This window comes from Danio aesculapii, chromosome 24, assembly GCF_903798145.1.
Source record: "Danio aesculapii chromosome 24, fDanAes4.1, whole genome shotgun sequence".
NCBI classification, from domain to species: domain Eukaryota; kingdom Metazoa; phylum Chordata; class Actinopteri; order Cypriniformes; family Danionidae; genus Danio; species Danio aesculapii.
This window is the reverse complement of record NC_079458.1, coordinates 6,376,889-6,389,901: the sequence shown is the minus strand read 5'-3', so window position 1 is coordinate 6,389,901 and position 13,013 is coordinate 6,376,889. Positions and strand designations below refer to the sequence as shown.

Genomic DNA, 13,013 nt, shown 5'->3' with positions numbered 1-13,013 from the left:
CATTCCACTGTGGTGACCCCTGATAAATAAAGGACTAAGGGAAAGGAGAATGAATATCATAATACTGTGTATCAAGATAAAAACTTCACCAATTAACCTCAACAAGAAAATGAACAAATAACAAGACTAATTTCAAATTCTAAAGTTTCTCCTCAATGCATTAAACAAAACTATTATTAAAGTGTGTTGTTTAATCTGTACAGAAAGCAGTAATGGATCAGAATTTATTTGGCGGAGCTCCTCGCTTCCTAACTCGACCCAAGGCCTTCTCTTTGTGCGTGGGACGGGACGCCTCTCTTAGCTGCACTATTGTGGGAAACCCTGTACCTGTAGTCACCTGGGAGAAAGAAAAGCTGCGTATTTCTGCAGGGGGTAGATTCAAAACCGTTGAGGATGGTGATATTTATCGACTTACCATCTATGATCTAACGCTAGAAGACAGTGGTCAGTACATGTGCCGTGCCAAGAACAATGTTGGAGAGGCATATGCAGCTGTAACCCTGAAGGTGGGACTGCCGGAAACTGTGGTGGAGCGTGCCCCAGTGTTTACAGTGAAGCCTGTCTCTACCCGTGTGGGTCTAGGAGGTGATGTTACTTTTTACTGCAGAGTGTCTGCTCATCCAGCACCCAACTTTGACTGGGAAAAAGATGGCCGCTACCTGGGTGAAACCAACCGCATAAAGATTACCTCAGAAAGTGATTCCAGCTCTTTGAGAATCCAGAGCGTAAGGAGCTTGGACAGTGGCACCTACAATTGCCGTGTCCAAAACTCCATTGGTCGGGCTCAATCAGCTGCAGCCCTGGTAGTGGACCTTCAAGATACTCATCTCCTGAATGCAGACAAGAGCACATCCCTCCTTTCCCACATGCAGAAGCGGAAACAAGAGATGCGAACAGACATCTCTTTCTACCGCACTACAGAAAGTTCCTCAACCACATCATCGTCTACCAAGGTTACAGAGGAACTTGGAAGTTTAGGACTGGCCAGGGATCAAGAGCAAAGGGTTTCGGCCTTAACCAGCATGTTGCCGAAAGGTGTTTTCACCCGCACTTGCACTGTGACTGAGGGAAAACATGCAAAGCTTAGCTGTTTCGTCACAGGTCATCCCAAACCTCAGATCATGTGGAGAAAGGATGGAACAAACATCAGTGAAGGTCGCAGGCATGTTATTTATGAGGACCAGGCGGAGAATTTCATCCTCAAGGTGCTCTACTGCAAGCAGAGCGATAATGGTCTGTACACCTGCAATGCATCCAACCTGGCTGGACAAACCTACAGTGCTGTGCTAGTGATTGTAAAAGGTAAGAACAATGCTTCCTTTTTAAGCATCTTAAAGGTATAGTTCACTCAGAACTGAAAATTCTGCCATCATCCACTCATTCCTTCATTTGTTCCAAACATGTTGGACTTACGTCTTCTGTTGAACACAAAATAATATATTTTGAAAAAAGCTGGAAACCTGTAACAATTGACATCCATAATATTTGTTTTTCCGACTAAGGATGTCAATGGTTTCAGGTTTTCAGCTTTCTTCAATATATCTCCTTTTGTATTCAACAGAATACATCAACTCATAAAGGTTTAGAACTCTAACAATTATATCAATTTAAACTTTTTTCCAGTCTTAGTCTGTGTTATATTGGTGGGTCTTGTCATTTTGTCTTTTCCAACTGCTATTGCAGATTAATATTTACATTTTGTGTTCATTATGAAAGAACAGCCAGGATGTAAATTACCCATCAGAACTGCAAAAGTTTTTCAAAAAACCTCGCTGTGGTCATGCTTTAGATTTTGACATCTGGCAGATATGACCCCTGATGTCAGCACAACAATGATCATGTTTTTAAAAAGCAGCTGGCCCTATTAAATCACCAACCCTTAATTTGAAATTTTATCAACCAATGACAGTCCTCTTTGCCTTTCAGCTCAGTCTCTGCTTAGCAAAGTGCTTGGAAGTGTTCAAACAGGGTGTAGCATTACACCTATTTTCTGCTGGTGATGATTAGCTCACAGTTGTTGTGATGGCTAGTTACAAACTCTTTTTCGTTTTCACACTGTTATGTAGTTGTCTTTCCAAGTGACGTTTTTAGTGTTTGAAATACTAATTTGTATCCATTTTTTGTAAAGTAGACCAAGTAGTGGATTAAGTAATTGATTTTTCAGATGTATATTTTCTATATATGAAGATTTCTAATTTTATACAGAAGTGTAGCAATAATGTTGTGGTACCTTGCTCATGCGTCTTAATCTTGACTCTCATGCCACAGGCACCTTAGAGAAAGGTCACAGAAACCTAGCCGAATACCAGTCCACCATTGCAGTACAAAGTGCAGTGACATCCATGTGTAGGGATTAAGAGTGTGAAGTTCATGACATTTAAGGCTTATTTCAAGTAAACATGTTCAAATTTCAGATGATTCACCTAAAGCAAAAGGTATATTGTAGGTCTGTTGAATACACAATTAAACATGTTGACAATTAAAATGTCCGAAAACAATTTTATCAGATAGACAGCTTTATAATTGTCTTATTACCTAGTTTGTTCGAACACCCTATATAATCTCTCAGACACAACCTAAAATGACACACATAGGATAAGCATTATTGACTAACTATGAGTAGTCGGTTAGAGTATTGTTTGTTAATTGGTTTATGTGAGATTCACTTTTAAGCTCACTGATACGTTCACATTACTTAGGTCTCTTGAATCTGGTTAATTTTCTAGCACAATCATAACATATCTGTTTTCTTGAACACTGCAATAAGTATGAAACCAAATGGAACTTAATGTATATTAATTATATTGACATTAACCTATCCTTGCCAGAACCAAAGATTCCATTCAAGAAAAAGCTGCAAGATGTTGAGGTGAAGGAAAAGGAAACAGCAACTCTGCAATGCGAGGTGCCAGTGTCAAACACAAAGGCCAGCTGGTTCATGGAGGAAACCCGTTTGGAGCAAAACACCAAATACCGTATGGACGAGGAGGGTACCCTACGCCGCCTGACTATTCGCAATGTTACCACTAACGATGATGCTGTCTACATCTGTGAGATGAATGAAGGCAGTCGCACCGTGGCAGAACTTACAGTGCTAGGTAAATTCTCTGAGGAAAAGCCGATGCCCACACGTTCAAATAATGTTACCTATGAAGAATTTCTTTAACCTGGTGTAAAACTTAAAAAATTCTTTATGTGATTTTTCTCTGCACGTTTAGGCAACATCACTAAAAAACTACCAAGGAGGACAGTGGTGCCAGTAAGTGATACTGTGATCTTCTGTGTGGAGCTGGAAAAACCAGTAGATGATGCATACTGGACCAGGAATGGGGAGAGGCTGAAAGAGGACTCCCGAATAATTATCGCCCGCATTAACAGACAGTACACACTGACCATCCGTGAATGTACTGCAGAGGACTCAGGCGAGGTGGCCTTCATTGCCCATGACTGCAAGACCTCCACCCGCTTCTCTGTGACAGGTGAACTCCTTTGTACATCAAACTACAACCTTTTCACAAGATTTTACTACTTGCGTTAGAACTACCACATGAATACATTAAATAGTTTGACAACTATGTAGTCTCTATACTGGTATATTCCAACAATTCAGTACATTTGGTTCCCACTTTAAACCAAATATTAAATTCTCAGAATATTCATGACATTTCATGACACAACACCCTGTCTTGAAGTGGTCATTAGCTGCATTTCCACTGTCGGGCTAGTGTGAGCCAGGGCTTTTATCAGGCCGGGCGGTGCCAACAGCCTGGGAGCTTGAGCAGGGAGGCTGAAATCATGCCGGGTTTCCACCGTTGGGCTAGTAGCTCGCAGCACGCCACGCAAACCTCACCCCTAGAACAACCCTCCGAATCAAACGTCACACAACCCGCCCAGTTCAACGGGAATCAGGCAGGCAGATAAAGCACACCATCGCATCATTACGAAACGATTAAAATGAAGACAACCTTAACAAACAAATTACACGTTACTGTAAAGCATTATATTATTATGTCTACAAGCATAGGTCACCCAGCGCACCATCCATAATATGAAAGCACAGTAATTTTCCGGTATTAACTTGGTATAAAATGCATTTTATAACATTCTCATTTTGGTAGACGACATCAAACATTCAGCCCAAATGCTAAATAAATAAATAATCCCAGCCGCTCGCGACATCGACAGAGCTGTAAAGCGAGCACTCTTTCACCCGGTCTCTCACACACATGCATCTCAACGCACACGTTTCATGCACAAACACACCATTTAAACTTGACAAAAACTCTCGACAACTGAAAGTTACTGGCTGCTGTGTCTATGGTGTAAAGATTATTATGTGTTATTGAAACATCAAGGAGGATGCAGCAAAAAAATATTACTTATTAAATTAAAACTACTTCATTATTATGCAACAACACCCTTACATTTAGAAGTGAAACATAAAGGGCAAAAGCAAAAAAGACCGCTAGCCTATAAGGTGTTTTATGGAATAGCCTATCTTAAACTGACTAGCTAGGCCCTATATGTTTTTCGTTCCCTTAATTATTTTTTTTTTGCCACATGTACTTGTGTGCAATTGGTAAACTAGTGTAATGGCTGCACGCCATCTTTACCATACTCTGACAAACTCCACCTCTCCTTTCACTCCGCCCCGAAGCCCTGGCTGGTCCTCTTTGACCTAAGGTATTCAGTAGGCTGAAAAAGCAGGCCGCTGGCGCAGAGGAAGCCCAGCTTTGGCCCGATCAGGGCCCGGGGGTGACCGTGTAAACACAACTGGCCCTAGCACGCTCGCTTCAGGCGCGATAGTGGAAACATGGCTATTTTGAAGGCAAAGCTCTTAAAATGTATAATATTCTGGCATGTTAGCCTTATAAAACATACAGTCTGGTGACTACATTTGACTTCAGTGACTGCCAGTTGATGAAAATATCCTAACAATAAAAATAGGTCTGACACAACACCTAGTTTTATGGTTAAATGTATAGAAAAATTACAACAAACAAAAATCCATAATATTGCACGACTTGGACAAAAAAAATACGATTCCCTGATTTTCAATGTCTGAAATGGACTTTTTAAAATGTCAAGATATTCCAGAAGTTCCATGACCCATGGGAACCCTGAGTTCATTTGTTTTTGGCATTTAAAGTAGAAAAATTGTTTCTTTTATATCCAATAACAATAATTTAAATATTTACCCCAGCACCAAGGAAACATCCTCCAGATCCCCCAGTTGAACCAATAGTGCAAAACAAGACAGATTCGTCAATCACACTGTGTTGGTCTCCACCGGACAGTGAGCGGCCTGTACCCATCACCGGTTATATTGTGGAGCGCAGGAAGGTGGGAACCCAAACCTGGGTAAAGGTCACTACTACAACTGTTTCTACTACTAAATACACCATCACTGAAGTCCTAGAGGAGACAAGCTATCAGTTCCGCATCTCGGCGGTCAATGATTTTGGTCAAAGTGCCTACTTGGAGGTTCCTGGAACATTTTACCTTGGTGAGAACGGCTTTGGTTGACTGTTGTAGACATTCATTATATATAAAACTAAAAAAGTAATCAGTTTATTCATATAAATATGTGTTTGATCAGAACCCACAGCGTCATTGAAGACAGGCCTGGTGGATTGCAGTGCACATGCAGGTGAAGAAGCCACCCTTATAGTGGAGCTCTCTGCTATATGTTCTGGGACCTGGACCATAAATGACCAAATCATCCGAAGTGGATCTGAGTATTTAATCACACGCTCCAAGACCACACACACTCTGGTCATCAGGGAAGTCTCCATGGCACTAAATGGTGCACAGGTTAAGTTTGTGGGTGGAGGATCTCAGAGCGTTGCTACACTTAGTGTGAAAGGTAAGAAAGCAGCAACTTCTGAAAAGTTACATTGAAAACAACTTTGACAGTGTTCCTAATACTTTTCTTCTTGACCTTATCTAGCTGCAACTGCACGCTTCACCAACAAGTCTTCTCAGGTTGAGGTGTTTACTTTTAGCATGTTCTCCTCTGCTCAGATGCACACAGAAGTGTCCAATTCAAATGTTCAGGTAACATGTTTTTTTTTTAACAACATTAAAAAAAAAATCTACAGTAAAGTGTACATTAAGTTTGTATTCGTTTTGGCAGTTTAAATGACATTGTCCAGCCAGATTTCATGTGGAATGCATTGCATACAGTATACAAAATGGACCAACTCCAGATATCTAATAAGTGATGTTTGATAAACAAATTTCGGGAGGAGCACGCGCAGAAGTTTCAGTATCAAATACGTCATTGACAATTATTCTATTATCCAATCAGTTCTTGACCAAACCCCTATATATACCAAAGCTGTCTTACCTGCAGCATCTTACGACTTTAGCATCCCTCCACCACCCCGTCACCTCACCTCTTAAGCATTACTATCCCGGGGGGAGCGTTTTGGGGCCGGGCTAGATACTTCGCTCGAATCCCTATTCCTCTTTGTTTCCTGATAAGAGGAATGACTCGAGTTTAGGTGTCTTCCCCGAGCTCAGAGCCCTCTCCCCGGACAGCACGCCAAATACGCTTTATTCTGAAACTGTTGCAAGTGTGAACTCGTGAAATGTACTGTCTGTGTTGCAGGTTGTTTGGATGAAGAATGGGAAGGAGCTGCGGATGGGTAAAAAGTATGAAGCCACAAGTGTGGATCGCAAACGCATATTGACCATCCACAATGTGGATCAAGAGGATGTTGGCATCTATGAATGCATCTGTGATGGCGATAAAATGTCTGTCCAACTTGCCCTTAAAGGTGAAATAAGATTTTCCTCTTCTTTTACAAACTTTTATTTATCTGAAATTTCTTAAAGCCTCCTTTTATATTTAATGTTTTAAATAAATATTGCTTCATTAACTTAAAATTGTATTTACAGTGAAGAATAATGCCAAATAATAGGAAAGCTTAACACTAAGGTGTGGAATGTTTGCAGTAAACTATATGGAGATTACAATTTTCCAATGCTGAGAAATTAGTGCTTAGTACTGAAAGTTCTTAATGAGCCAGCAGTCAGTGTTGACAGCCAGAGTAACTGGGATTGGGATACTCAACAGTAAGTTTGGAAGGATGATTTGTCAGGCAACAGATCTGCTAAGCACTTATACACTCTAATATATCAATATGCTTTGGGGTGTGACATCTACATGTATGCTCTCAATGCTATTATGTCACTATACAGTATATACATCTATATGGACACAAATGGCAATTTTATTTAGTATTTATTTTAGATACTTGCAATATTTTGATACCTTGTGCTGGTATATTTTAAAAAATCCAATTCTAAGCTTAACAATATCCAAGCAACTTATAACAGATTAGAAATTTAAAACACACAAAGAATTTAAAAGATCTTACAAACCTTATATTCATACTTCTAAAAGCAATTTATTTCACCATATATTGATGCACATTTTGTAAAAATACTTTTCTATTTCTTCTATTGCTACTAAAAATCACAGCAAGGTGTGGCAACTAATCCCCATTTCCCATTACAGAAGAACCAGCTAAGTTTATTAACAAGCCGAGGGCTCAGCCCCAGGAGAGTGACGCTCTGGTGGGCGATGTGGTGTTGAGCTGTGAGGTTGCTTCTACTGGAACCGCTGTTGTGTGGAAGAAAGAACAGACAGAAATAACGGAGGACAAGAGGACAACTTTTATTTCTCAGGGGACGCAAAGGAAGCTGGTCATCAGGGGTGCTAAGCAGAGCGATGAAGGACACTACTCGTGTGAGACGGGAGAGGACAAAATGACATTCCTGGTCAAGATAAAAGGTAAGACTGTTCACTAATTAGTGTGAAACTTAAAAATTTAAATGAGCAGGATTAATCAGACATGCCACAATACCTAATTAATGTCATAACTTGAAGTGAAGCTAAACGCTAAATGCTACTCCAGCTAATAAATGATTTAATAAGTAAAGTTAAAAAGTTATACCTGCCTTGTATAAGTTACAGTAAAGTTTAGAATGTCATTTATCATGCCAGTGGCAGATCTTACTGAGGACGTTAACGGTAGAATACAGCTGTTGTTGAGGTGAAGTTTTGCTGTAATCTCTAAAGCTATTTTAGAGCTATTGGGGGGGGGGGGGGGTTGTTCAGAATGTTTGTTCATTCTGTAGATGTTTTAAAACTGCATACTTTATTTGCCATTTCACTAAAACCTTTTCAGAAACACGAGCTGCTTTCTCCAACAAAGAATCTTATCAAAAGGAGGTGAAGGTTTCAATCTCGCAGAAGGCCACATTGAGCTGTGAAGTTTCTGATGCCAAAACAGAGGTGAAATGGTTCAAGGATGGCAAGCAGTTGAACTCCAGCAAGACTGTGCACATGGAGTCAAAAGGAAAGAGCCGTCAACTGGTGCTGGAAAATGTGGAGAAGAAGGATGCTGGAGAATATACTTGTGAGGTTGGAAATGAAAAGCTGGCCTTTAAGATTCGGGTGGAAGGTAAGGGGTTATAATGACTCAGTCAAGCATGCCAGAAACAAAGTTTAAATAACTGAATGCAGTTTCTGATACAGCATTTCTAAATTCTGATATCTGCTCCAGACATTCAAGCTACCTTTTCCAACAAGGACTCTTATCAGAAGGAAGTCAAAGTAGCAGTTTCCCAAAAAGCCACACTAAGCTGTGAAGTTTCTGATACCAAGACTGAGGTGAAATGGTTTAAGGATGGAAAGCAGTTGAGCTCCAGTAAGACTGCCCACATGGAGTCAAAGGGTAAGACCCGTCAGCTGATTGTGGAGAATGTGGAGAAGAAGGACGCTGGAGAATACACCTGTGAAGCTGGAAATGAAAAGCTTGTCTTTAAGATTCGGGTAGAAGGTAAGAGGTTTCAAAAAGCATGGAAGAAACAGTTTAAATTACTGAATGTAGTTTCAGATACAACATTTCTAAATTCTTATTTGTGCTCCAGACATTCAAGCCGTATTTTCCAACAAAGACTCTTATCAGAAGGAAGTCAAAGTAGCAGTTTCCCAAAAAGCCACACTAAGCTGTGAAGTTTCTGATACCAAGACTGAAGTGAAATGGTTCAAGAGTGGAAAACAGTTGAGCTCTAGTCAGACTGTTCACATGGAGTCAAAGGGCAAGACACGCCAGCTGATTGTGGAGAATGTGGAGAAGAAAGATGCTGGAGAATATACCTGTGAAGCTGTAAATGAAAAACTGGCCTTTAAGATTCAGGTAGAAGGTAAGAACAGCATGCCAATGTTTTTCTTCCAAAGAACACAGTGACTCATTCAAACATGGGCAGAGTAATGCATACAAAAAACTGAATGCAGTTTCTGATGCTACATTCCTAAATGTTGATTTTTGCAACAGACATTCAAGCCCCAATCTTCAACAAGGACTCCTATCAAAAGGAAGTAAAGGTTTCAGCCACCCAAAAAACCACACTGAGCTGCGAAGTTTCCGACATCAAGACTGATGTGAAATGGTTTAAGGATGGCAAGCAGTTGAGCTCCAGTAAGACTGTTCACATGGAGTCCAAGGGCAAGACCCGTCAGCTTGTGGTGGAGAATGTAGAGAAGAAGGATGCTGGAGAATATACATGTGAAGCTGGAAATGAGAAACTTGCATTCAGAATTCAGGTGGCAGGTATGAAAACATTCTGGTGTTTGTCTGTTGATGCACTGATTCAATTTAAAACTTTCCACCTTATGAAAAATATTATAAATGTAATTAACTATTATGTAGTTTTTTTTAAAGCAAATTTTATATTTAAATCAAGACCATTTGAAATAAGAATTTCATTTAAACAAGTCTAAAAATGTCATGACCTCTAGTCAAAAATTATTCTATGAGATTTTCTTTATGTGCCTACAGATCCTACTATATATAGTTTTCTCCAATAGATTATACAGTACATTTAAAGCAAGCAATATTTGATGGCTTTTTCAGTGGGACAGAATCAAAAACAAGTTTTATACCTCAGTGTCCTTTTTTTCTGGATTGATTTACAGTTTAGGATTTATTTGCTACATTCTCAAGCATCCAGTCCTTGCAGTATATTTTGTATGTTATTTTGAGTGACATTTATTTTCTCAAAGAATGCTGTTTTTTGAAACTGTCCAAAGCTCAACCAGACATTCAAGCTGCGTTTACCAAAAAGGACACCTATCAGAAAGAAGTCAAAGTAGAGGTTTCCCAGAAAGCCACACTAAGCTGTGAAGTTTCTGATACCAAGACCGAAGTGAAATGGTTCAAGTATGGCAAACAGTTGAGCTCTAGCAAGACTGTCCACACGGAGACAAAGGGCAAGACCCGTCAACTAATCTTGGAGAATGTGGAGAAGAAGGATGCTGGAGAATATACCTGTGAAGCTGTAAATGAGAAACTTGCCTTTAAAATTCAGGTGACAGGTATGGAACAAAATCCTTGTTTTAATAGCAATTTATGTCTTTAATTTTATGTAAGTTGTCTACTTAAATGCATTGTATTTCTAATATTGGATCCTTGTTGAACCATGTCTGCCCAAATAGACATTCAAGGTGCCTTTACCAACAAGGACTCCTATCAAAAGGAAGTCAAAGTAACAACTTCCCAAAAAGCCAATCTAAGCTGTGAAGTTTCTGACCTCAAGACCGAGGTGAAATGGTTAAAGGACGGCAAGCAGTTGAGCCACAGTAAGACTGTCCACATGGAGTCAAAGGGCAGGACCCGTCAGCTGATCTTGGATAATGTGGAGAAGAAGGATGCTGGAGAATATACCTGTGAAGCTGGAAATGAAAAACTGGTCTTTAAAATTCTAGTGACAGGTATGACAAAAATTTTGACCCAATGTTTTGGCTCGGCGCAGTAGGTCATTAGGCTTTGCTCTTAGCAACATGAAATAATATATTCACAACTTGGGGTAAAAGAATTTTATGACAGTCTAAGCTGCTATGAAAATTGTGTTGACAGTTGTCCTGTTCAGGGTGATATCTTATTATTGAATTTCTTCATAAATAGGCAAACTAAACTCTTTGATTGAAATAAACTAGTTGTACCTTTTCTTTAGAGCCCAAAGCTGCCTTCACCAACAAAGACTCTTATCAGAAAGAAGTAAAGGTTTCAGCCTCCCATAAAGCCACATTGAGCTGCGAAGTTTCTGACCTCAAGACTGAGGTGAAATGGTTCAAAGATGGCAAACAATTAAGCTCCAGTAAGACTGTACACATGGAGTCAAAGGGCAAGACACGTCAGCTTGTGGTGGAGAATGTAGAGAAGAAGGATGCTGGAGAATATACCTGTGAAGCTGGGATTGAAAAACTGTCCTTTAAGATTCAGGTGGAAGGTAAGACTTTCTTTGACCTCTAAAGTACACAAACTTCTGTTTTCCTCTAGAACATGGTCACCATTTAGTGAATATTTCTTATTTTGTCAACAGATGTTGCAACTAAATTCCAGAAGGCATCTATGACAAAAGAAACTGTGATGTTTGAATCAGCAGAAAAAGTTATTTTAAAAACTGAGGTTATGTCAGAGAGTTGTAGTGTTAAGTGGCTCAAGGATGGAGTGGAACTAAAAGATGGATCAAAGTATGAGATGAAACTGGAAGGTCGTTCACGCATCCTAATTGTTAAGTCCTCAGAATCCAAAGACACTGGCACTTATTCCTGTCAGTCAGCTGATGACAAGGTGGATTTCAAGGTTCAGGTCAAAGGTAAATGCTTATCTGCTGTTACAAAGCAAAAAGTATAAATAATTTAAGTTGGTAAATTTCCCAGAAGTCTATTTTTACATGTTTTTTTTTTAATACTGTTGAAATCATACAATTATATATTTACAAATAGTTTAAATGCACCAAAATGTAATTGATCACAAACAAAATGTAATTAAAATATCCCTTTTATTTAAATGACCACAGAGGCACCGTTCAAATTTGTGGTTCCACTTCAGCCAGTGTCTGCAATACTAGAAAGTACCATGACACTTTCCTGTAGCCTTAACAAAGCCACAGGTGATCTCCTTTGGAAACATAATGGCAAGGAAGTTAAACCAGGTGGCAGATTCAGCATCCGCACTGATGGGACCAACTGCATATTGACTGTCTCCGCTGTGGCTCAGGAGGATGAAGGGGAGTACAGCTGTGAGTGTAAAGATGACAAGACCTCCACTAAAGTCACCACTAAAGGTAAGAACCATTTGTGACAATTTATGAAAGTCATCAATTTAAGCTTGTTATAAGTAATAATGATAGATATTGTCAATTACCACTTTAATGACCCACAGCGCCACGTCTGGTGCGGTTCACCACCAAGCTGAACAATGTTGTTGCAAATGAAGGAAAAGACGCTATCTTCAAATGCTCAGTCACACCACCTGATGTGAGTGTAAGATGGCTGCGAAATGATGTTCCCATAACAGCTAGTCCCAAATTTAAGATTGCCCAAGGTGGAAGCAGCCACTCCCTCACTATCACAGCAGTCACTCAGGAGGATGCAGGAGAGATCAGTGTTGATGCCGAAGGCAAAGTGAGCAAAGCCACACTTCAAGTACAACGTAAGGATAACAAAATCATAATGGAACAAATTCTGTAAGCACACAGACAACCTGTTTCTCAGTACAGATATATCAATGCCTTGCAGAACTTCCTGTCACCTTCACTAAGAAGCTTGCAGATTTGACTGTGCAGGAACAGAACACCGTTCGACTGGAAGTGGAGCTGAGTAAGCCCTCAAAAGATGTGAAGTGGATGAAGAACGGTGTGGTACTACAGCAAGGAGGAAATCTAGAGATTCACGTGGATGGTGCCAAGCAGACTTTGGTCCTCAAGAGTGTGGCCTATGCTGACAGAGGCCATTACTCATGTGAAACCCTAGATGACAAGACCCAGGCCAAACTTACAGTAGAGAGTATGGCTTCTGTTGTTATCTTACACTTTTTTGCAATGATGCATAATTTATGACTGTATGTAACCTGGTTAGTAAAACCACCATGAAAGTCATTAACAAAAATGCTCAAAGTACTGTGCATCTCCAAAGGTATTTAGTCTGTGGATTT

At 39.9% G+C, this 13,013-nt stretch overlaps 1 protein-coding gene across 23 annotated transcripts in view; it reads left to right on the top strand.

The window, feature by feature from the left end:
- obscnb (obscurin, cytoskeletal calmodulin and titin-interacting RhoGEF b) overlaps nucleotides 1-13,013 on the top strand; it is an 85,382-nt gene that overhangs the window by 2,206 nt on the left and 70,163 nt on the right. For all 23 annotated transcript variants that reach the window (XM_056450292.1, XM_056450289.1, XM_056450287.1 and 20 more), the window contains exons 2-20: nucleotides 204-1,302; nucleotides 2,829-3,098; nucleotides 3,219-3,479; nucleotides 5,204-5,506; nucleotides 5,600-5,866; nucleotides 5,951-6,057; nucleotides 6,614-6,782; nucleotides 7,526-7,801; nucleotides 8,199-8,474; nucleotides 8,577-8,852; nucleotides 8,944-9,219; nucleotides 9,351-9,626; nucleotides 10,106-10,390; nucleotides 10,511-10,786; nucleotides 11,029-11,304; nucleotides 11,398-11,673; nucleotides 11,878-12,144; nucleotides 12,243-12,512; nucleotides 12,599-12,865. In XM_056450292.1, the coding sequence (XP_056306267.1) occupies nucleotides 213-1,302; nucleotides 2,829-3,098; nucleotides 3,219-3,479; nucleotides 5,204-5,506; nucleotides 5,600-5,866; nucleotides 5,951-6,057; nucleotides 6,614-6,782; nucleotides 7,526-7,801; nucleotides 8,199-8,474; nucleotides 8,577-8,852; nucleotides 8,944-9,219; nucleotides 9,351-9,626; nucleotides 10,106-10,390; nucleotides 10,511-10,786; nucleotides 11,029-11,304; nucleotides 11,398-11,673; nucleotides 11,878-12,144; nucleotides 12,243-12,512; nucleotides 12,599-12,865 (5,764 nt within the window). In that variant the 5' untranslated portion in view covers nucleotides 204-212. The remainder of the gene's footprint in view (nucleotides 1-203; nucleotides 1,303-2,828; nucleotides 3,099-3,218; nucleotides 3,480-5,203; nucleotides 5,507-5,599; nucleotides 5,867-5,950; nucleotides 6,058-6,613; nucleotides 6,783-7,525; nucleotides 7,802-8,198; nucleotides 8,475-8,576; nucleotides 8,853-8,943; nucleotides 9,220-9,350; nucleotides 9,627-10,105; nucleotides 10,391-10,510; nucleotides 10,787-11,028; nucleotides 11,305-11,397; nucleotides 11,674-11,877; nucleotides 12,145-12,242; nucleotides 12,513-12,598; nucleotides 12,866-13,013) is intronic.